We start from the raw sequence: 25097 nt of genomic DNA on the forward strand, positions 1-25097 counted from the left end.
TTCTAGCGCATATTTACACAGAAAAATCAACAGAAAAACTGCGCAAACGTACACAAAAACGCATTTGAATGGCCCGTTTGTATATTCTTAGGTTCTATATTGTAATGATTATACGGTCTTAAAATATAAAAATAAGCATGTCAGACACTTTACTGTTTGCATTGTGGAGTGTTTAAGATCACGCACGCATTCACAGTCCCAATATTTCGATTTGTTATTTTATAAAAAAATAAATAAATCTAACAATGAGAAACAAAAGCTTATTCTTTACTCTCCACAAAGTTTACCATATAAACACCAATGCAATCCACATAATACTTTCCCAAGGTAGACAAATAAAATAAAAAAAAAAATCACTGTTTTAAAACAAGGACTTAAACCAAACAAGCATATTCTGCCTGCATTATGACACAAATCTAAAACCTTTGAAGAAAACAACTAGGAAAATCTTTGTAATGATGCAATAATAGACTGTTTACAGGTTATCCAATCACAACAATGATGCCACTATGAAAGGACACATTTCTAGTGCATTCACCAATGTATGCAGGTTGCATTATCCTCAATGAAATTAAATGGAGGGCAGGACAAATAGGCACATTTCACCAAAAATAAAACATTCAGCAACAATGCCATGTAAATTAGAGGCATAGCAGGGCCATTGTTAACTAATGGATTAGAATGAGCGTGCCTGTATTTTCCCTCCAAAACACATGGCAATAAGAGGGCAGCTGATTTTAAATGCCACAATGGGAAAAGAAGTGGGTCAAGTGTTATGTTGCCCAATCAAATCAAATCAAATCAGGTGTGGGTTGACATGGCATGGGAGGTGTGTAAGAGAATATATTAAACAAGATATTTCAAGGCACTGTGTAACATAACTGGCAAATAACAGTTAACAAGACATCATCTGTTCAGCTGTGCAACTGTTTTCAGCTAAATTCTATTTCAAATTTGTCCATTAACAAAAAGGACTTGCATTGACTGCAAAATACGACAACATTCCCAAATATTTATGCAGCATATTGTCAACAAATACATTGTGAGGATCAGTCCCTTCTTAAACGTGGATTTTTTTATGTCCTCACCATCTTGGAAATACAGACAAAGTAGGAACTTATAAAACTTCTTCGGGAGGAACAGAGCATTTTAGTTTTCAGAAACACCAAAATATATCCAATTCAGATTCCATGTCTGTAATGAAACACTTCTTACCCCGACCCAAAAAAAAAAAAAAAAGACAATTACAATACTAGGTTCATAATTTAACTAAAACACATTCTTAATCACTGCATCGCAATTAACACAATATTTTCCATCACAAATACTTTCTTCTCATTGCAATACATTTTCCCTTTCTTTTTACATTCAATAAACTTAAAGATGGTATATTTGTATGAGGGAGGTAAAGGAAGTCATGCCACCATTTCTGGCACATAAAAATGCTTATATTCAAGACAAAGATGAGGAGGTACTAATAAAATCCAATAAGGTCTTCATAAAGACCTCACAAAAGGTGTGTAGGACAACAAAAGAACCACAACCGGCTGAAGTGCCATAACCAAGTTAAGATTTTAGGAGTAAGAGTTTCAAAAATAATCTTAAAAGGTATAGTTTAGCCAAAAATGAAAATTCCCTCAGCCTTTCTTAACCCTCATGTTATTTCAAACCCAATACCACTTTCTTCCATGGAACAAAAAAGGAGATATAAGGCAGTACGCAAGTCTCCATTTACTTCTCATTGCATCATTTCTTTCTATATAACGGAATTGAATGGTGACTAAGGGTGTCATTACATCTAGCTGTTCAGCCTAACATCTGTTGTGTTCCATAGAAGAAAAAATGTCGTGTTTGGAACAACATGATTTTGAGTAAATGACAAAATCTTAATTTTTGTGTGAACTATCCCTTTAAATACAAGGAGGGCAGTTCTGGTCAACGTGTTATCCTTTTCTTTTTTTTTTTAACCTGTATACTTTTAGTTCCTCCTATACTCCACTTATTTTAAATCACTAACAAAAGAAGAGTCATACTAACAGAGGAGGGGGTACATCAAACAAAAAATACATCCCCATTCCATTAGTTTGCATACTGAACTTTTAGACAAATTATAGAGCAAAGTGGAGGATGTGTGGACATTCACTTCTTGAGAGGCTGGTAGACGGAGGCATTGGGGTCCAGGCTGGATGGACTGGTGTCCATGAACTTGGAAGAGTAGTGTGGAGTGACAGGAGTCAAGCTGTTGGTCTCGGCCGAGTAAGTGATGCTGGGCATGACCGCCATGACCTCTGCAATCTTCTGCTTCAAATCTTTTATCTGCTGCTCCTTCTGCAAAATCTGACCTGTATGTCAGCAAAAAACATAGCAGGTTAGTGAGAGAGGAAGCAGAAATACCTGATACTGAAATACAGGAACATACTAAAAACAGGGAACGGTGTGAGGAGCAGACCTTGAGCAATCTCCAGCTGTCTCTTGGCATCTCCAAGAGCTGAGAAGAGATCCAGTTTGATTCGGGTCTCAGCGCTCAGACTGTTCTCAAGGTGCTGGGTCTTGTCCTGCATGGCTGACAGCGCTGACATCAGAACCTCAGTGTCCTTTTCGTTTTCCTTATACTTGCGTAACTCCTGCACACAGAAAACCCAAGGTAGGTGAAGCTAGACTCATGAAACAGCATTCGCAACCTAGATTACTTGCATAATGTGACAGGATAACAAGTGCAACGGAATATTCCAACGAGAGAAATAAAATGAGACTTGCTTCCATCCATCATGAATTGATTTGATAATTCTATACCAGAAGGCAACCAAACCTGAATGCGAGTTTGCAATTAATGGTGAAGAATGAAAAATGGGGCTCAGTTGCAATTTAACTTGGTTTATTAAAACAAGTTTCTTTAAAAATATGAAAAAAAAAAAGTATACATTTATATTATATTATATTATATATATAAAAATAAATACACACACACACACACACACACACACACACACACACACACACCAATGATGGCAGAGCTGCCATGCAAGGTGCTAGCACTAACTTGGTGTTCAGTGTCTTGCCCAAGGACACTTCGGTATGTGGGCTGGCCATATATAAAGTATATCACTCACTCACACACACACACACACACACACGTTGGTGCAGCTATCATTATGAGGACTCTCCATAGACATAATGATTTTTATAATGTACAAACTATAGATTATATCCCCTACCCCTAAATCTAACCCTCACAAAAAAAACTTTCTGCATTTTTACATTTTCAATAAAACATAATTTAGCATGTTAAAGCGATTTGAATTATGGGGACACTAGAAATGTCCTCATAAACCACATTTATAGCATAATACCCTTGTAATTACCAGTTTGTAACCTAAAAAAAAAAAAAAGTCCTTGTAAACCACTTAAAGCTTTAGCTCAGGTACATCCCATTTGTACCTGGATCATAATTTAAATGTTTCTACACGCTTTATTCTATATAATGCATTTGCAAAAGCATATCAATGTTGCCAAGAAATTATGTCAGAGTGCAGTCTCACTTGCGCTTTGAGCTCCAGCTCTCTGATCTGCTCCTCCTTTAGCTTCATGTCGTGCGTGAGCTTCTTGCACTCGGAGTCCAGCTCACGTATGCGAGCCCTCAGCGAGTCTGTGCACTCCCCTCTGTGGAGGTAAGTGAAAGTAAGCCCACCAGCATGCAAAGATCTCAAAACAAGATGAGCTCCATGGTCTCATGTGCATCTCACCTGGACGCAGCAGCCAGAGCGACAGCACGTGCGGCTGTGGCCTCCTCCATCTTTTTCCTCTTCTTCTCTTCTGAAAGCTGCTTTTCCACAGCCACTCGTGCATCCTGTTCCGCCTTCAGCCTCTTCTCCAGCTGCACAATTGTCTGCTTGTCCTTCTGCTTGGCCTGCACAGCATTATGAAGCCTATGACAGAGACACACATGCTCAACACTGGCACAAGTTACTGCAGCTGGAGAAAAGGATTTGTTTATCTGTGAGAACTGTGAGAAATGCAGAATGGTAATTAGAATAAAATGGGGTCCCTGAAATTGGGTGGGGCTTAGCAGTTCAGATGATGTCTCTAATTGGTCTGTTACATAATAATTACTCTATTGAAACTCTTCAGTGTGTATTTTAATTTCAATTTTAATTTTCAAGTTTATCAGTGTCATTATTCAGGTGTGTAATATTGTACAGACTGCACTGTCAAAAGGTACCCGTTATCAGGATAGACCAATCACAGTCATTCCTGACTTCAGGAAAATGCATTTCATATAATCATGATGTAAAGATTACCATTTGTGTGTCAGGTGACAATCCTTTGAAAATTTTAATAATAAAAATGAACATTCCTGATGATTAAATAAAGATTATACTTTTAAGAACACAAAATAATTCCAGTGAGACAAAATATATCTGCAATTTGAATACAACTCAATACACAAAGTATGGTGTTCTGAAATGCCAGTTGCCCACTGTCACTCAATGGGTGTTACTGGAAGAGACATTTTTTTAATTAAAAATAAAGCTTTCAATTTAGACCCTGTTTCTGAAACGCCAACCAATGCTTACTGAAAACTTTGCTGATATGCAGCAAGTCTGTCTTTAAGTGACAGGTCCAACTTTACACCAAAGTGTTTTTCAAACATTTTTTTGCCTCACTGATGATGTCTTTTAATGTGCAAAGCAACAAGAAATATGCAAAAACTGTCAAAATGTATTTATGTAGATAACGAATGTCTCAATTTCTTATTAATTATTTGCCATATCGTTTCCGAGCATCCAGAGACCACAGTTATTGAACTCACCAACAACATTCTAAGGCATTCAAGTAAATGAGCCCTCTAATTACTTTCTGCAATCAAAGCAATTGCAAGGACTTTTTTCTGAAAGAATCCACCTTTTTCCTGAACGTGGAAGTGATACACAATAGAGTCGAGATGACAATTTTTTTTTTTATAGACAGTGCCTCACCCGAGTGTGTAGATGACAAAGCGATGGTCAGAGATAAGTTACGTTTATGAGTTATGTCGGCCAACAATGGCACAAGTTGAGCCTGAAATTCATCTTTACACCAAGTAACACTTAAATGGTGGTTGTTCTTCTCTGGATCGCTCGTTTTGGCAGTTTTTACTTGGGGTCTCGAGACCAGAAATACAAACAGGCGATTAGAATCATCATGGCGACATCCAGTGGTTGCTCAGGAAAACTGTGGATACTTTGCAATAAGTATAGAACCACTATATTTAATTAAGAACTTAAAGGGGTCATGTCATTCCTTTTTGAGTTTGCACAAAAAAAAAAAGTCTATTTGTAAAATATGATCATTTTCCACCCTCATTCTGACCCTCTTTCAGCAACACTGGTTTTGGTGTTACTACTCCTTTAAGACTTGACAGTAAACACCCACTGTTTTGCTTGCCTCTCAGCTCTTGACTGATCTGCTCTCTCCTTGCCATCTCACTGCTCACTGCTACTGGGCGGGGCTAAGGAAATGATAAGGTAAAGTAGGCTTTGATGTGTTGTTGTGGAGGCGGTCAGATGCAAATGTCTACCACAGTATGACCTCACAATGTGGAGGAAGTAGAGAACGAGTCGTTTTGGCAGTTTGGTTTCAACAAATGCTCTTTTTACAGTGAGAAGGAAGTTTTGAGTTCTGAAACTTACAGTATGTTTATACAGTACAATGACCTCTTAAGGCCGTGACACACCAAACCGACGTCAAAGAAATAGCGCCGACTAAAGCAGACTGTAGGGTAGGCTCACGTCGCCTGCGTCTAGGTGAATAAGTTGCTCTTGAACACACCGCAAAGACGACACCCGACAGCCAACAATTACATACGTTCTGCGCCCACGTGAGAGGAAATAAATTTCCGACCAGCAGGTGGCAGCAGTCTGTATTCGATACTCAAAATGGGAAACCGGAAGAGCTAGTGACTGCTGGGATGCAAAACAAACAAAGAAGTGCTTGCTTACCATTTTCAGACAAATCTCGCTCACCACAGATGGATGAGTTATATATCGGAAATGTCCGATAAGTTGCAAATGGCACTGGTGTTGTCAGCCCTTGGTCTTTTGCTTGTGGAAGAAGAAAGGAAGAAGCGGATGCAAAAAATACAGGGAAACCGCACTAATAAGTTAAGATCAAGGAAAAGTCGATTCCTCATGTCACGACCCCTTTAAAATCAATAGTTCTATCTTTTTCCATCGTTTTAATTTGATTACATTATTTGCAAAGCTTCATGGGACTGTAGTTAATTCCTTCAAGTACACAGTCTTGTAGTTTTTTGTCCGATTCTCTAATTACTTCTGCCAGTTACCAGAATATTTTTCTCTTCTGAGTCCAAATACTGTACATGTTTTCAATGTTTACTGTGCATACCTCCTGCTTTTGTGCCTGGCAAGCTCGTAAAATTGGCCCTCCGTGACGCTAACTGCATCGCTTTTCTTGTGGAGGTCAAAGCAATGCTTGACATTGGCGTTTAGCAGAGCATTGACGAACTGTCGAGAGTCAAGTGGAAGCCGCATAAGACAATATAAACACAGCAGTGTCCTAACCAGGTGACAAGTTTTCAGCATCAAGTAATTTTCTCTTCCTCAGAAAAAGCAAAAATGTTGTACAAAGCTACAAAAATCACAGCCAATCAGACCACCAATGAGATTTTACGGTGGGTGGGGCTACCCAGCGCAACCCAACAGACACAAAAATCAAGTAACCAAGAAAATGTCTCGTCAAAAATTGCTTGTTGAGTTTGGTTAGGACACTGTGGTATTCTCTGAGCAAGGCTTTTTCTGCATTTAAAACTTTTCAGCAGCTGCCCAAGTGAAATTTAACTCTACTAGATGCTAGTTTCCTCTAATATCATTGTGTCAACATTTGCTGCTTTTATATCAGAAGCGCTAAATGTGCTTTTCAACTGAACCGTGCTGAATGAGCCAATTATCTGACCACTATACAGCGTGACTAACTGGATAGCGCAGAGCAGATCACTTGCATGAGCTGCTGGATAGTGTGGCAACTTTTTTTGTATATGCTAACAACCATTTTCATTTTGAAAGTCCCCCCCCCCCCCTTCCCTCACTTGTTCTGCAGTAACTCATTTTCCTGGCGAAGCTGTCCCAGCTCAGAGCGCATGCTTCTCTCGGCACTGCTCAGAGAGCTGATCTGACTGCGCAGGTCCTGCTCCACCTGTCTGCTCGCCTGCAGGTCTGCCTTCAACTTCTTTATGTCCTGCTCAAGCCTGAACACACATTCACAGAGAGAGAGAGAGAGAGAGAGAACGGCATATTGAGTAAACAGCACTCCAGTCATGAATTGTGCAACTGTCTGAATCATGAGAACTCTTACCGCACTAATGCATCTGGCTTACTGAGCTGGTTGTTAGGTATACAATTCTCCATCATATCTCTGTGAGGCGCAAGGTTCTTCCCTGCACACTTTTGTTTCTTTTCACTCCTATTGGATAAGGAGGATGGAATGCTGCCATTGGAATTGGGGCTATGGGGGGAGGAGTTTTTGTAATGCTTAGAGGGGGCAGAGCCACCCCCTCCCCCCTCCTCTTTGAGGAACAGGTTCTCGGCACTGCCATCGAGCTCGTTGTTGAGTCTCTTAGCGTTTAGGTGGTTCTCCATATACTCAATATCCTGTAGCTTTGCATCCACAGTCTGTAGAATGTTGTTGTTTATTCCTATGCTGTGCTGCTGCTGCTGTTTCTTGTCCTTTCCGCCATCTTTGCCCTTGTCTTTGTACTCTAGTTCTGGCAGAGAGGTGGGCAGTTTCTTGGTAACAGCAGTGCCGTTCTGAGCCACCAACACAGAGTCTGCTTCAGGCATGCCTTTGGAGGTTGCTGCCAAGCGAATCAAACAGAGATTTTGAGGTTAGAAGAATATGCTGTCTGACTAGTATAACTACAACTGATATACAGTAGCGGTTCCAAAAACTAGTGTGCAGCCTTTGAAGGCCACATTTCCAGAAGACTTGGAATATGATGCAAGTCACATGCAGGGGTGGGTGATATGACCGAAATCTAATAATCACAATCTTAATCATTTTATATCACTACAACAATATCTATCACGATATAGTATTTATTGTTTTCTGAAAAAAAAAAAAAAAAAAACCTTGGTAAAACCTTACCAAAATACTAAATTTCAGTTAATACTAAACATTCCTCTAGAAACTCATCTTCTCAAAGCAATGCAACAATAAAAATAATAGATAATAACAATAAACAATTATTTAAAGGGATAGTTCACCCAAAAATGAAAATTCTCCTGGATGTCTCAACCGAGTGGAGAACATGAGATTACGTCCGTAACATGGCAACGCGAATACGTCACACGAGAGCCCGCTTGGACTCTACACTCTCGTGAAGCATTTGATTATAGTACTTAAATACTGATCTTTTATTTAACCACTGGAGTCGTAGATGAAGTTTATGCTGACTGTCTGTGATTTCTGGAGCATCAAAAGTGAAATCTCCATTCACTTGCATTTTAAGGATTTACTGAGCTAAGATTTTTTTCTGTTTTTCTTCAAATGTGTTCTGGTAAACAATGAAGGTCATACACACCTGGGATATCATGAGGGTGAGTAAATAACGAGATAGTTCACCCAAAAATGAAAATTATCACTTTAAATCATCTCTAGAGAATACTGTACATGAATATCTGAAAGCAAACATGACAATTTTTTTCCCTAATATATAATATGATTCAAACTGAATTTTAGTAAAAGTGATAACGTTTAATTAAAAAAACCCTATATTTTGACACATAAGTGTTGTAGCTGTTTTCCTCGTTAGTGGTGGTTAGACTGTTGGGCTATCTAGCTGTTAGTTTTATATCCTCCATAGCACTTTAAGGTAAAAAAAAAAAAAAAAAAGTAGTATAATTTAAATGGGTCACGTGAGTTTTGCGGTCAGTGCCGCGATTTTGAGTAGCGCGAGTGATCCTGCTCTATATTCTCCTTTCTCTGGAGCACAAATCCATGTATTTTACGTTCTTAAGATACTATTTATCATGATGCATTAATTTATAACTAATTGTAATATTGCTACTCATCACTGTGAGTTGTACAATAGAGTTTCTGGCATTAATTGGCCACATGAAGACTTATGCATTGATATTTGATAATATATAAATCTATTTTGGGTTTATTGCCTCCATATCTCTGTTCTCTTGCCCAACAGAATTCTTGGGATGTTTTCCCTACACTCTCAGAACACTTATATCCTCTTGGTTCCATTTGTTCAACATGAACTAGGGAAACAAGCTTTTAGGTATGCTGCCCCTGTGACTGGAACACACTACAAAGTGATTTAATGATACAAAACCTGGTGTCACTGAGTACTATCAAATATGTTATTCCAGAAATTGAGAAAGATTTATCAATTTGCAAATGTTTTTATTCCAACTTTTTGTACTTACTCTTTGTTTGCACTGTGCCTTGACCAATTTAACTGTTATTCTTTTACAATTGATTTATGTTATTTATAACTGTAAACTTCTGCGGCTGCTTGTCTTGGCCGGGACACTTCTGTAAAAGAGATTCTTAATCTCAGTGAGTTCTATTCCAGGTTAAATAAAGGACAAATAAATAAAATAAATCATATTATATTACATATATAATATTTTGTTCATTCTTTTGTTTACATGCATAATTTGTACTATTTACAAGTATTTAGATTGATTTGTTAAACATGCGCTAAAAACCTGTACTGTCTCTTTAACCAACCAGCATTTCTGTAAAAAGCATCTGTAAATGAGCGCATGTGAACGAGAGAGCACTTGAATGGTTTTACCTCATCCGTGCTATGCGTGATTAAAAAATACATTTATTTTCTGTTGTTTTTGATCAACTGAATATAAAGAACAGAAAGAGTATTAAAAGTGACATTATTCAATGACAAATGGGTTGTGTGGATCTCATCTTTAGACACACGGAACAGGTCAAACCGAACTTTTACTTAACACTGAGCTATAGTAGACAATCACTGGTGAGTGAAACCTGAACATTAACCAGCCAGTGGCTAATCACAGACATTTTTCCTCTTATTGTAGTAGAGTTACGCAAAGAGTAAAAGATCGATCTTAGGATTTAAGAATCTATTTCGAGGTGGTTCAAATGGATGTATCAGAATATCAGTGAACTATTACATTAAGCAGTTTAAAATCTGCAATTTGAGGTTTAGGTTAAATTTTGTGTATATTAAAGGAATATTCCGTTTTCAATAACAATAGCCCAATCGACAGCATTTGAGGCATATTGTTGATTACCACAAAAATTAATTTTGACTGGGTTACAGTGAGGCACTTAAAATGGAAGTGAATGGGGGCCAATTTATGAACGTTAAAAAACTCATTGTTTCAAAAGTAAAGTCACAAGACAAAAACAATGTGTGTAAACATGATTTTAGTGTGATAGAATCACTTACTAAACTTTTCTGTGTTAAGTTACAGCCAATTTTTATGACAATGTAATGTCAAAAAACCCTAAAACTTTTAACAGAATAATGTAAGTGCTTCTATAAAATTATAAGCTTGACATTTCTGCCTTTAAACCATCCAAAAAAAAAAAACTCGTTTTTGAACATTTTAATGTTAAAAAATTGGCCCCATTCACTTCCATTGTAAGTGCCTCACTGTAACCTCAAATGTTTCTTTTTTTAAAGAAAAAGTGGGATACGTTTTTTTTTGGAGGGGGGGGGGGGGGAAATCAACATTATGCCACAAATGCTGTTGATTGAGCTTAACTTGTAGTGAACCCGGAATATTCCTTTAATAACCATTTGGATGCAAATATGGCCCTCTTTCTCATAAAAATGTGATTTAATGTCAATCACGTTTGTAATTGTTCTCAATGACCATTAAAATGCCAAACGGTGATCTTACCCTCCTCTGTGTCCTTCTCTTGTCTCTGGAGCATCTGTTGCTCTGGAGGCAGGGCCTGCTGGAGGAGCTGCATGTAGAACTCATTCTCCTTCTGCACCTCCTTCTGTTTGCGCAGACGCATCTTATAGCTCACGTAACTCTTGAAGCCGAAGCCCAGCGTCACCACCGGATAGCCGATGCTGCAACGAAAGGGTTAGAACAACATGTTACAAAATATTTGTAAATGAACATGATTGGTAAAATTAGCGGGATAGTGATGACTCAACATCAGACTTCTTCAGATAATGGCATCACTCCCATGTGCTGCTATAGAGACGCCAACACTGCGTTTACAAATATAAAGCTACAGTACCTGCTGCGTTACATCAGTTGTCTACAATTTCTATAAATGGCAGTTGAGATCAGTGTTGACTGATGTACAAATTAATACAGACACTATAGAAATGATATGCTGATGAGAGAGTGACTGTAGAAGAGGCTTTGGTTTAGTGATTAAATACAGGGTTCCCACACTGTTCATGATTTCTGAATTATAGCAATTACACTCAAGAGGAGCAATTTCTAGCTGATAAAATATTTGAGTTAAGCAAAACTAGAAAAATGCATATTGACTATAGATATTTTCAAGACTTTTCCAGGACTGGAAAACAAAATTTTTAAATTACCTGATACTTCCAGGTTTTCTATGACTATAGGAACCCTGTAAACAGGACATCTAAGAAAAAGAAACATTTGGAATATTCTGACTAGGATTAATACAGAGTAACCTTCAACAGCATTTAAGGCATAATGTTGATTAGCTCCAAAAATAACTCTCATTCCTCATTTTTTAAGCAAAACATTTTTAAAACCAGTTACAGTAATGCACTTACAATGGAAGTAAATGGGACCAGGGTCAGTGTACAATCCGTGTATCTTCAGTTCATTCCATATCCGTTTTGAAATCAAAAAATGAAAAAAAAAAAAAAAAAAAAAAAAACTTGTCTTTTTATTTAGCAACTATTTACCTTGGCAAATTATTCACTAAAACAGTTTTTTTTTTCCTTTTAAAAAAATGCAGTATGCATTTGTAAAATTAAGTTTTAGAAAAATGACCTTAATACAGATTTTGTAAATTCAATTTTCCAATTATCTGTATCACTGTAGACTGTTATTTCAAGAAATGTCCACGGAAGTTAACGAGGACTGACACTTTTAACCTACTTTATGTTCTGCTGTTCCTGTGAGGATCACAGATGCTAGATCTTAGTCTTATATGGGGACGTGGGGTAATGTAACAATTACCAGAGTTTCTGCTTGATTTTAATCCCATGCGAATTGGTCGTGCCAGTAATTTTTCCACACTGCATGTTCCCGTGTTGATAAAGATTATAGCGTAGGCTATTTTACCTTCTATAAAACACCCGGTAAAAATAACCCCTGGTTATAATCCCGTGACATGCTGGGAAAAGCCAGTGAATCTGCGCTGTCCAACCTGTGAACTCTTTAACTTTCACAGTTTCTCAAGTTATTCAAGTGTCTGAAGCGGATGTTGGCCGAGATGACGAGAGAAATTGTAAAATGCGCTTCACTTCAGATGAACTCCAGATAATGCTGGATGCTGCGTTTGGACTGATGCATGTTTTTAAGCATTTTCTCCTGTCAAGTGTTTATTTAGCCATGAAAAAGATTATTATTATTATTATTATTATTTTCTGTTAAGAAAATGAGAAAAATAGCTAGACAAGCTCGTAATATTGAGATTTGCCCCCCGCATTTTCAGAGGGACAAATATAATGTGAACGAATTGTCCATATTTTTTAATTAAGAGTGTAATATAGGATTTCAGGCTCTCTAATATCACCAGTTCTGTTGTATTTTGACAGATATTCTAATCAATTTCTTCTAATAATCCCAGATACAGTATATGATCATGTTTAATGTTTCCTGCATAATTAATCAGCACAGTCATACATTTTCTGATAGGTCAGTTACGTGCAGCAGTGTGTAAATGCAGAAGACACACCCATCTCTGTTATTTCTGCAGACATAGCTTAAGTCCCATCATACAGACATCCGCAGTAATAACATACAGACATCCGGTAAACTAATCCCATCCGAATAGGGCTTTCCTTCCCTCTTTAAAGTCCCTTTACTGTATATCCCTTAAAATCACTATGATAACAATAGTTTTTCCACAAAATGCAATATTTACTATACTATTATTTATCATCTGAATAGTCATATCCTCTTACCCCACGTTAAATATATATTAGTTCTTATCTTTACTCCCCCCTGCTGGTGACTTTTGTAAGTGTTGATGAAAAGAGTTTGTGTAAATTAAAAAAATATATATTGTTTTTTTTTTTTTTCTGTTTTCATTTTTCTTCTGTTCAATTTTAGTTTTGAGAAGGGAGAATGAGAAACAAAAAACAGAAAAAGGCAAGAATTCTACTTTTTAAAAAATGAATCAATTTGTGTATGTTTGTTTTTTTACTTTTGCAGAAAAATAAAAAACACTCCTGTTTTTTGTTAACAGCTTTTTTGATTTCAAAACGGAAATAAAATGAACGGAAGATACACGGATTCTGTATGGTCCTTTTTTTTAACCCAAAAATGAAAAACTAAAAATGTGGATTTTTTCTTTATTGGTTTTAACACTGATTAAATAAGCAGATACAAACTAATTTCCTATTGACCATTTCATTTTCTATTTAAAAAGGAATAAACGAGATTGGGGGGAAGGCTCAATTTCTGTTTTCCTTTAGTGTTTAAAAAATTAATTTACGTCTTGAATATTTGATACGCACTGAAACGCCCTTTCATCTGATTGGTCAACTTGCCCTGTCTTCTGTATCCTACTGCCTTCATCTAGAGTTAGAGTTGGGATCGCTCTGCAAATTTGTCTCTATTTTCATTAAATATTGTCCTGAACCACCACTAACTGTAAACTATGCATATAATATGTATTAGAATCTTGCTGCTTGGACGACGCGTGAGAGATCGCAAGCCACATCACTTGGCAATATGCTGACTGGGAGTTGGTCTATTATATATTATTTTTATTTTTAATAACATTGTATGATTTAGTAGTGACTGTAGTGTCGCGTCCCATTGATAAATGTAATTTTAAAAAGTTGCGTCACTTTGTATAAAAGCCCCACGAGTTAATATGAGTTAACACAAGTTAATTTATTTTTGACATTTAATAATATATTTACTAAATGTTCATCCAGGCTGAGGCAATTGCGTCGGCAGCACACTCTATCAGCAATCTACGGCTTGCAGAAATTAACATTGCACTTATGGAGATGGGGTGACCAATAACAGGGACAGTCCTGATTTTACATGCCGTGTCCCACATCCCGACGGACCAGTCAGGACGCCTTGTGTCTGAACCTTAGCTATTAAAATTTTATGTCCACTCCAATCCATGTTCATGATGCCTGAACGTTAATTTAGCATTCGCTTTCCAAAGCAACATAACTCTTTTTTTAATTACATTTATCAATGGGACACGAATACAGAGGTACTACTAAATCATACAATGTTATCAAAAATAAAACTAATATAGAATAGACCAACTCCCAGTCAGCATATTGCCAAGTGATGCGGCTTGCGATCTCTCACGCATCACCCGTTAAGAGGCAACAACACCATGATGTGCCAAGAGCAAGATTCTAATACATATGGCATGCATAATTTACAGTTAGTGGTGGTTCTGGTCAGGACAATATTTAATGAAAATTGAGACAAATTTGCAGAGCAATCCCAACACTAATTCTGGTTTATAGGATTAAGGCAGTACAGAAGACGGGGCTGGTTAACCAATCAGATCAAAGGAATAACTGAAACATTATAAACAGATTTTCTGATTAATTAGCATTTATGGATACATTTGGAGAAGAAATAAATGGTCAGATTTGTGTGTCCGGAAAATAATCTGGGACTAAAAGGGCAACCGACTGCACTAGCTATTGTGCAAGTTTTAAATGTGCTGAAGGGAAGCCAAGTGAAAACAAGTCATGTGGATCCAAGCTTGTTGACAAAGGACATCTATTTTAGCTTTCCTGTATTATAGGCCTATTAACTAATCTTTCTTATATTATACCCAGAGACGTCCTGCCCATTCATGCAAAGGAGGCTTTGGTTTTATTTTTGAGTGAAGTGGGTTTTAAGTGGATTATTTGAACTTCCAAAACGTTACTTTGATAGGCCTACTTAAAATGAATGATTAAAGTAAAAAAAAAAAAAAAAAAGTCTAAAACGTTGTTACAGAAATCTTTATTCACATCTAAATTGGTTTCCACTATATACAATGTCCTGTGGGTACTCAAGAGTTTGTGCTCACGGGGAAGGTCGACCAAGGGAAAGCCCATGTTATGTTAATTAACAGCTAATTAATTGCATCAACTTATTTGCAGTTAACTCGGAACAAATTTAGATTATGTCTTTGTGTTTGTTTGATTGGTCACTGTTTATTTCCTGTGGTGCTGAAATGCGTTTGCATTGCAGGTTTTGCAGCATCTTTATACTATTTTCCTCAAGTTTAAAGAAAGCAGTAGCTTATTGTCTCAGCCACTTCTGTGTGAATCATCTCCTTTCCAGTCATTATTCATTACACTAAAGTGACCGCGCTCACAGTGGGCGGTCCATCTGCTACCGCTGCTGTCTGGGGAAGCCCAACTCATGGCACACCAACTTCCGGTGGCCAACCTCCTGGGGTATTCCGATTTGAAGAAATCCATCCTGGAATGGGTCTGCCACAGCCCGGAACAGCACCGTCAGCGGTTCCGCACACTGATGCGGAACGAGGTTGGCTGCCCATTCGCCTTCGCACAACAGCTCCATGACGCCTGCCGGTGGTGATCGCTGGCTAGGGAGGAGGGCGCCGATGACATCATCAAAATCGTGGTTCTGGAGCAGTTCGTCTCCCGGCTGCCAAAGGGGATGACGGAATGGGTCCAATGCCACCGTCCGGCATCGCTGGAGGAGGCGATCCAGTTGGCTGAGGACCATATACAGTTGTGCTCAAAAGTTTGTGACCATAAAGCTCTATTTTTGGTCTCGTCACTCCAAATTACAGTGTGCCAGAAGCTGCGAGGCGTGTCAAAGTGTTGTCGGGCATATTGTAACTGAGCTTTTTTGTGGCATTGGCACAGTAAAGGCTTCTTTCTGGCAACTCGACCATGCAGCTCATTTTTGTTCAAGTATCATGGTATTGTGCACCTTGAAACAACCACACCGTCTTTTTCCAGAGCAGCCTGTATTTCTCCTGAGGTTACCTGTGGGTTTTTCTTTGTATCCCGAACAATTCTTCTGGTAGTTGTGGCTGAAATCTTTCTTGGTCTACCTGACCTTGGCTTGGTATCAGAGATCCCCATATTTTCCACTTCTTAAAAAGTGATTGAACAGTACTGACTAGCATTTTCAAGACTTTAGATATCTTTTCATATCCTTTTCCATCTTTATAAAGTTCCATTACCTTGTTATGCAGGTCTTTTGACAGTTCTTTTCTGCTCCCCATAGCTCAGTATCTAGCCTACTCAGTGCATCCACGTGACAGCTAACAAACTCATTGACTATTTATACACAGACACTAATTGCAATTTAAAAAGCCACAGGCATGGGAAATTAACCTTTAATTGCCATTTAAACCTGTGTGTGTCACCTTGTGTGTCTGTAACAAGGCCAAACATTCAAGGGTATGTAAACTTTTGATCAGGGCCATTTGGGTGATTTCTGTTATCATTATGATTTAAAAAGGAACCAAACAACTATGTGATAATAAAATGGCTTCATATGATCACTATCCTTAAATGATTTTGCGTGATCAGTCATATTTTCAAAATCAATGCCAAAATTTCACAAGTTCTGCCAGGGTATGCAACTTTTGAACACAACTGTAGCGGCGTATCCAGGGATGCCGAGCCATTTTCTCTCTCTCTCTCTCCCTTCCTACCCCTTCACTTTCCCTGTATCCTGTTCCCCGGAAATGGGGAAATCCTTCCCCAAAACTGGTCCCCCGGTCCCGTGGGCCGTTCATCCCGCTGGCTTCCCCTAACCCTCTCCGCTCTCCCCCACAGGCTGGTGAATCCGCTGCCGCGGTATATGTCGGTCTGCTGGAGCTGCGGGGGTCCTGGGCATTTCCAGGACCGATGCCCCACGATGAAGGTGGAGATATTGGTCCAGATCCCTGACGCGCCACAGGCCACCCCCGATTGAGCAGGAGCATACCGGATACCTGAGAGTATAAATGGGGGTACATATCAAGCCTTGGTGGATTCAGGTTGTAATCAAACCTCCATTCACCAAAACTTGATTCAATCCAAGGCTTTGGATACAAACTGGCAGGGGTGAAGGTAAGGTGTGTGCATGGGGATATTCGCGATTACACATTAGTGACGGTCATCATTCAATTTCGGGGACAAAAGCATACTGTAGAGGCTGCGGTTAGTCCCCGCCTCACCCATTAATTAATTTTGGGGACAAACTGGCTGGCATTGTCTGCTTTGAGGGAAATTTGTAACAAAGTGTCTCACTCAGTGTGTTGTGTGCGATTCACTGGCTGGGGAGAGGGAGCTGGGGTCGTCTATATCAGCTCCGATTCAGAATGACATTAGGGAGGGGGAAGTCTCGGCTTCCCCAGCCCTTAGAGGATTCCCTGCAGGGGATTTTCCTCTTGAGCAGACGTGAGACGAGACCCTTAGGCATGCCTTTGATCAAGTGAAAGTGATTGATGGTCAACGCCTCCAGCCAGACATCACGCTCACATATCTGTATTTTTCTATTATTAAGGATCAGTTGTATCGAGTGACACAGGATGCTCAGACAAAGGAGGATACAACCAAACTGTTAGTACTGAAGAGGTGTCGGGAAATGTTATTCCAGACGGCTCATCATAACGGGTCACTTAGGGCAAGAAAAAACCCCCCACTAAAACCATCTAATAGCCTGTTTCTATTGGCCGGGCATTCATGGGGATGTTCGCAGGTGGTGTGCGGCATGCCGTGAACGTCAGCTGGTGAATCCACCGGCCACCCCAAGTGCGCCTTCGCGCCTGCTTCCTTTGATCGAGGTCCCCTTCGAAAGAATTGGAATGGACCTTGTCGGGCCTTTAGAGTGGACAGCAACGCTTTTGTTGGTTCTGGTGAACTATGCAACGCGATATCCGCAAGCAGTGCCTTTACGCAACATTTCAGCACGTAGTGTTGCGAAGGCACTCTTCAGAATCATCTCCCGAGTGGGGATTCCGAAAGAAATCCTCACTGATCAAGGCACTATTTTCATGTCACGTACACTATGCGAGCTGTACGAATTGTTGGGGATTAAATCGATTCAGACAAGCGTGTACCACCCGCAAACAGACGGCCTTGTTGAACAGTTTAATCAGACCCTGAAAAACATGATTTGCAAGTTTGTGCACTAAGATGCTCGGAATTGGGATAAGTGGCTCGAACCCCTATTATTCGCAGTGCGAGAAGTCCTGCAAGCCTCCACAGGATTTTCCCCATTCTAATTATTGTACTGTTGTAAGCCTCATGGCATCTTAGACGTCATGAGGGAAAACCGGAAGGAGGGACCTTCAAACAGTAAAAATTTAATTCAATACGTTCCTGACCTGAGAGCAAAACTCCACACATTGGGGCAGCTATCACAGAAGAATTTGCTACAGGCTCAAGAACGTCAGTCCCAGCTGTATAACAGGGGAGCGTGACTACGGGAATTTACACATGGAGATAAAGTCCTTGTATTGCTACCCAAATCAAGTTCTAAATTACTCGCAAAATGGCAAGGGCCCTTTGAGGCCACATGGCAAGTCGGGGAGATCGATTACAAGGTAAATCGAATGGATAGAGCTGGAGCATGTCAAATTTACCACCTCAATCTCCTAAAACTGTGGAGAGAGGCAGTCCCTGTGACTTTGGCGATGGTGGTGGTTTTTTGACTTAAAAGCCACCGATCAAGTCACCCCTTGCAGAGACCATCTCTCACCGTCACAAGTCACGGAGGTTGCCAGGTTGCAAAGAGATTTCTCGGACGTGTTCTCGCCTCTTCCCTGTCGTACTAATTTCATGGAGCACCATATCAAAACCAACCCAGGTGTAGTGGTATGCAGTCGTCCCTACCAATTACCCGAACACAACAAAAAAGTGGTTCGGGAAGAATTAAAGGCCATGCTAGATATGGGGGTAATAGAAGAATCCCACAGTGACTGAGCCAGCCCAGTGGTGCTGGTTCCGAAGAGTGATGGCTCGGTCCGGTTCTGTGTGGATTACAGAAAAGTCAATGCGGTGTCTAAATTTGATGCGTACCCAATGCCGCAGATTGACGAACTGCTCGATTGGTTAGGCGTGGCTCGCTTTTATTCAGCACTGGATTTGGCAGATCCCCTTAACTTCCATGTCCCCTGAAAAACCATTCGGTTTACACCAATTTGTCACCCTCCCTTTCGGTTTGTTCGGGGCCCCAGTTACGTTTCAGCAGCTCATGGACAGAATCCTCAGATCTAAATGACATCATCATTTACAGTAATGATTGGCAGCGGCACCTGCAGCATCTGAGGGCTGTCCTTAAGTCGTTGAGATGGGCGGGACTCATGGCAAACCCTAAAAAGTGTGGCCCCAAAATGATAAGACTGCAGCAATTGCAGCCTGCTGGAGACCCAAGACCAAAAAGGAGGTGAAAAAGGTCAGTTCCTGGGACTGGCTGGCTATTATCATAGGTTTGTGCCTAACTATTTAACCGTCACTAGCCCGCTGTCTGATCTTACTAAAAAGGGGACACCAGATCTGGTCCAGTGGACGAATCCGTGTCAGCAGGCGTTCATGCAGGTGAAAGCTGTGCATTACAGCGGGCCGTTATTACACTCTACTGATTTCTCTCTCCTTTTGTGTTACAGACCGACGCGTCGGACAGGGGGTTGGGAGCCGTGTTGTCCCAGAAGGTCGAGGGGGAGGAGCGCCCGGTGCTGTACATCAGCCAAAGCTCTTGGTGAGAGAGTCGAGGTACTGCACCATTGAGAAGGAATGTTTGGCCATCAAGTGGGCAGTCCTTACCCTTTGGTATTACCTCCTGGGATTTGCCTTCACCCTCTGTTCAGACCACACCCTGCTCCAGAGGCTCCATCACATGAAGGATACCAACGCATACCAATGAAAACCATTAGAGTGAGAGAAAATAAAGATACCTTTTGAGTTTGATTTGCCATCTCCCGCTTCCTCCTTGCAAGAGTGAAAGAAACTTGTCACAGACTTGTTTATCAGTTTTTCAATTTTGGAATATTCAAAGAATCCCAAAACCATTTGTTTATCATTTATTAGTTTCTCTTTCTACAATGAAAATTGAACAACCAGACGGTACACGGCCCGACCAGCGTTCAGAGGGTTTTAAAGTAAAAATGTAAGCTCACATTTTTGTTACAAAACTTAAATGAATTACTCAGTTAAAAAAAAAAAAAAAACATTTATTATTAGAGCTGTAACATAACTTGTCCTTTTTAAGGAGAGTATACTTTTCTAGATGGATGAACTTCTGTTAAAATTTTACCGAAATAATGCCAGCGAGTGTAGTTTGCTCAGTGTAAACGGTCCCTTTCTGGTACCCTAAAACGTATCATGGAAAAGTGAATGGGTTAATCAGCATTACGTGGTTACAACGTTAAAAGTGAAATATTGGATATAACTTTATACAGATAGGGTCAGTAAGCAATTCTTTCACACTAGTCTCATTCCAACATGCTTGAGTTAAAGTCTTGTGGCTACACATTTGAAACACTGTGCAATTATAAAAAAGTGCATTACTGCGATTTCCATTTTTGACACAAAACGATGGTCAAAATGATTTGTGTGGTAATCATTAAGGCACAAATGCAGTCTCAATAGAGCTTAACTTACCCCAAGGAACATCTGTTTTTTTTTTTTTTTGTGGATCAATCAGAATGTACAACCAAGCCTTACCAGTGAGCAGCAAATGGGCGGCAAAGGTCTACATGAAAGTGCTTCAGATCCTTGAATCGTATGGCTGCTTCGATGTAGACAAAAAGAATCCAAAGAGAGACAGTGGGCAGACACACACCTCGCTCTGTACAGAGGAAATACAAAGAATAAAAGGGGGGGGGGGGGGGATAATTTATATTGGCCAACAAAATAAAGATCTCAAATCGCAAAAATCTCTAACCACAGCAATAATGATGCCTACAAAAATGTACCACAGTAACCATAGTTTCCAGAGAAATACAATGGTTATTACAGTTATTGTTATCATCACACAGTAATAAATTAATATTGGATCTCTTTCCCAATCTCTGTCATTTTGTTTATGCTTTTGATGATAGTGTTGGGTAATACAAAGTTACCACCGTTATCCATTAGTAACAATAACTTGAGAAGCTATTGCATTTTGGTGGAAACTATGATTACAATGGAAGGTTTTCTAAGATATTACTGGACAAACAATAAGACATAAAGCAGCCTTTAAGTGACCTCTAGCCTTGTTTAGAATAGTTATCATACCTTTGCAGCATATGCAGGCTTGATTAACTATACCAACTACAAGCCTATCAGTGACCTTCATGGTCTTCAAGTCAAACATCTCAATTTTACTAACTTCACACTCCATACAGCCCAGGTCTCACAAAACAAGCCCTAGACTGCAAATAAAACTCCAGCTTTCTGTAAGCACCCTTACTTGTTGAGACATGCTGTGAGTTGTGTGTCAGCAGGGCAATCACAGCCACAGCTCAAGGCACAGTGAATCAGTTTTCTGGCAATTATCCCTCAGTGTCAGGTATTCTTACCCCCCCCCTCCTTCCTGAGATCTCACTGAGTCCACCTAAGGAATTGATACATTATTACAAACTGTAGAACAAGAAAATCTATCAAAGATCTCTGCTGTTTACTGTACTTTTAATTAGCGTTTAACTGTGAGCAAGTTATATATTTTAAATGAATGTATAAGCCTAATTAAATCTAATTATATTATGTGTGACATGGTTTATTCCATTTATTTACTGTGTTTTCAGTTAACATTGTTTATTTAGAAGATTCTCCATCTACACTATTATCTCAATAACCAGCAAGTTTTGAAAATGTAGTAGGAAAAAAAGCTACTTGCTGCTCATCTTTTTCTTTCATGCAATTAAACGCATTCGAAGAAAGAATTCATTCCAGAGAGATTAAACTGCTTGTAAAAGAACATCCCTTCCAACATTTCCTTCACTAGTAACTGCCAGAAAACTTGTTGCAGAATATTATCTAAATGCTACCAAATTATGCCACAGAATAATCAGTGATGAAGGCTTTAGGGCGCTTGCGCTCACACACACACACACACGCTAACACACACACGCCTAATGAAGTATTTGACTGATATGAGCATGCAAGATAAATTGAGGGAACGGAAAAAGCCAGGTCAGCTTGAAATGAAACAGGAAAACAGCAATTGGGTTTTGCAAGATCCACTGGATCTGCCCGTCTTAAATCCTCATTGGTCAACAGATGTCTACATTTGTCACCAAGTTTACATGCGCAGTTATAATCGAGCTAGAGCAGGTTTTTGTATAGTCGAGCCACAGTTTTCATCTGTCTGTATAAGTATACATGACACAATGCATGATCAGGAATATTTGAAGGACGAAAAATAAATTTTCACCCAAAAATGAAAATGATCTAATAACTGACTCTCTCATGCCATCCCAGATGTGTATGACTTGTATGTTCAGCAGAACACAAAGAAAGATTTTTAGAAAAAAAAAAAAAACATTTACAAGTGCATGGTGGCAAGAACTTTGAATCATCTCCAAAAAGCACCAGAGGCAGCATAAAAGTAATCCATACGACTCCAGTGGTTAAATTGATTTCTTCAGACGTGATATGATAGGTGTGGGTGAGAAACAGGTTAATATTTAAGTCCTTTTTTACTATAAATTCTCCTCCCTGCCCTGCAGGTGGTGATATGCACGAAGAATGTGAATTGCCAAAAACAAAAGTAGAAGAATGTGAAAGTGAAGATTGATAGTAAAAAAGGACTTAAATACTAATCTGTTTCTCACCCACACCTTTCATATCATGTCTGAAGAAATCAATTTAACCACTGGAGTCATTTACATTACTTGTATGCTGCCTTTATTTACTTTATGGAGTTTCAAAGTTCTGGTCACTTGCATTGTGAGAACCTACAGAGCTGAAATATTTGTTTAAAAATCTTTGTTTGTGTTCAGCAGATGAAAGAAAGTCATACACATCTGGGAAGGAATGAGGGCGAGTAAATGAGAGTTTTTATTTTGGGGAACTATACCTCTAAACGCACTTTGTGAGTCACTTCTGTCTGTCGTAGTACGTGTACAATGCCTAGGCCAATTGTGGTCTGGCTAATGTATAGACATGCTGGACGAAGCAGAGCAACAATCGCATTACTTATGTCTGTTGGTCCGACTTTGCAAAATTTGAACGCAAAAATGTTAAAAAGCTTTAACATCACATTTATAAAAAATAAAAAATAAAAATAAAATAAAAATTGTCCAACTGAAATAAAACTTTTAAAGTCTATGTAAAAGGAATATCTTGCAAAAATGTTATTTTTGTAATTTTCTTTTTTTCTATAAATTGCAAAAGTTACAATTTTCTCAACTTTCTCGCACCATGGAGCGCACTTCACCACAATTCAGTGTTTCTCATCTAAGTTATTGCGACGCACCATCCCCTTTTAAATCAATGGATTTACAACATTCTCTGAAATAAAGTGAAGACCAATGTGTAAGCTACTCTAGGGCTGGGTAATATAGATTCGTGGTATTCATTAATCCCAATATAGATTCTCAAAATCCCAATAACAATATTTTACTTCTTAGTTTTGGATGTGTTGATTATTATATCAGTAAATTAAATAGCAAATTGAACTGCATAGTTTGGGCCCTGTTGTTAGTTTTTACATTTAAGATTTAGTATTAACTTTTTTTTTTTTTTTTTAAATCAATATTAATATGATGTACCTAGAAGGTTCCCCGTTTAATTTCCAGCATTAGCTGAGAGAAATTCTATGATTTGCAAGTAAAATTGATATCAAATGAAATATCCAAATGAATCAGAATAGAATCGAATCAAAATCAAATAGAAAGATTCTGAGTTGAATCAAAATAAGGAAATATGTATCAATTCCTAGTGTAAAATGTTATTTATAGGGCAACGTCCTCAAAGACAGAGTATGTGAGTGGAGCGGTGATAATTCCATTCGTTTAGAATTTTAGAACGCGCCATGTCGTCCGCCAGACGCGTCCGGTCTGCGACCCCCTTGAGAGTTAGCAAAGATTCCTTTTGGAATCTTAATTTAAGCATCACATTGCCAGAAAGCACGAGGATGTGCTACATGAACATGGTTGGCTACACTACCATTCGATAATAAATAAATAGGTAAGTAGATAGTAAGGCATCTTGTTGTTTTGCAATCATGTCAGTGCAGCTGCCAGCTAGATGCCAGCCCGGTTCTGCGGGGGTGCGAATGTTAGAGCACCCTCAACTGAATATGTAAGCTTAATAATACTGTATATTGGCAAAGCATATTTCCTTGAATCCTGACAAACAAAATCCCTGCATCAAAACTAATAAACATGTACGATCTTGCAGATTAGTGTGTCCTAATTTGCAGGCACAGCATTCTGCTTTCATGCATTCATTGTACAATTGAGCATTTGACTGGTAAATATTTCTGCTCTCGCATAGAGAATTTCATAGTGAAATTCTCTCACTTAATCGACTGCCCATTTCTTTCGATTTCTGCTCCAGGACAAAGTGGCAAATAAATTGCTGGTCAGTTTCCCAAAGCCAAATTTATACCATAACGATAAATGAAACGCAAAAACTGACTCTAGATTAGTGGTTGCGGATAACATCTTCCGACATTGCTTGCTGCATTCATGCGCAGAGAAAAAAGCTATAAACAATTGTACATTAGAAAAAAAAAAAAAATACTTTTCTTAAATGCAGGCAGTGTAAGTCGTGGATTAAATAATTTGTTTTTGTTTTGGGATCATTAAATTGTATCTAATATATACAGTACTGTGCAAAAGTCTTAGGCACATAAGATGTTTCACAAATATATTTGTCTTAAGAAGGTTATTTATATCTGCTACTTTAGTGTCAATAGGAAATATTTATTCCCCCAAACATTCCTTTTGCAAATAGAATAGAAGAACAGGGAGCCCTGCAACAGATGGCATGGCCCTCA

The 25097-nt window shown here is 38.9% G+C and overlaps 1 protein-coding gene across 1 annotated transcript in view; it reads right to left on the minus strand.

Moving 5' to 3' along the window:
• Window positions 1–59: 59 nt before the first annotated feature.
• The window catches only part of LOC127421259 (macoilin-1), a 31006-nt gene continuing 5968 nt past the window's right edge, over window positions 60–25097 (minus strand). Inside the window, exons 4-11 of the mRNA XM_051664143.1 lie at window positions 20834–20957; window positions 10896–11074; window positions 7351–7849; window positions 7085–7243; window positions 3744–3926; window positions 3540–3660; window positions 2450–2624; window positions 60–2342 (exon numbers count right to left, since the gene is read on the minus strand). Of these exons, the coding sequence (XP_051520103.1) occupies window positions 2140–2342; window positions 2450–2624; window positions 3540–3660; window positions 3744–3926; window positions 7085–7243; window positions 7351–7849; window positions 10896–11074; window positions 20834–20957 (1643 nt within the window). The 3' untranslated portion in view covers window positions 60–2139. The remainder of the gene's footprint in view (window positions 2343–2449; window positions 2625–3539; window positions 3661–3743; window positions 3927–7084; window positions 7244–7350; window positions 7850–10895; window positions 11075–20833; window positions 20958–25097) is intronic.

The sequence above is a fragment of the Myxocyprinus asiaticus genome, chromosome 30 (genome assembly GCF_019703515.2).
Source record: "Myxocyprinus asiaticus isolate MX2 ecotype Aquarium Trade chromosome 30, UBuf_Myxa_2, whole genome shotgun sequence".
NCBI classification, from domain to species: domain Eukaryota; kingdom Metazoa; phylum Chordata; class Actinopteri; order Cypriniformes; family Catostomidae; genus Myxocyprinus; species Myxocyprinus asiaticus.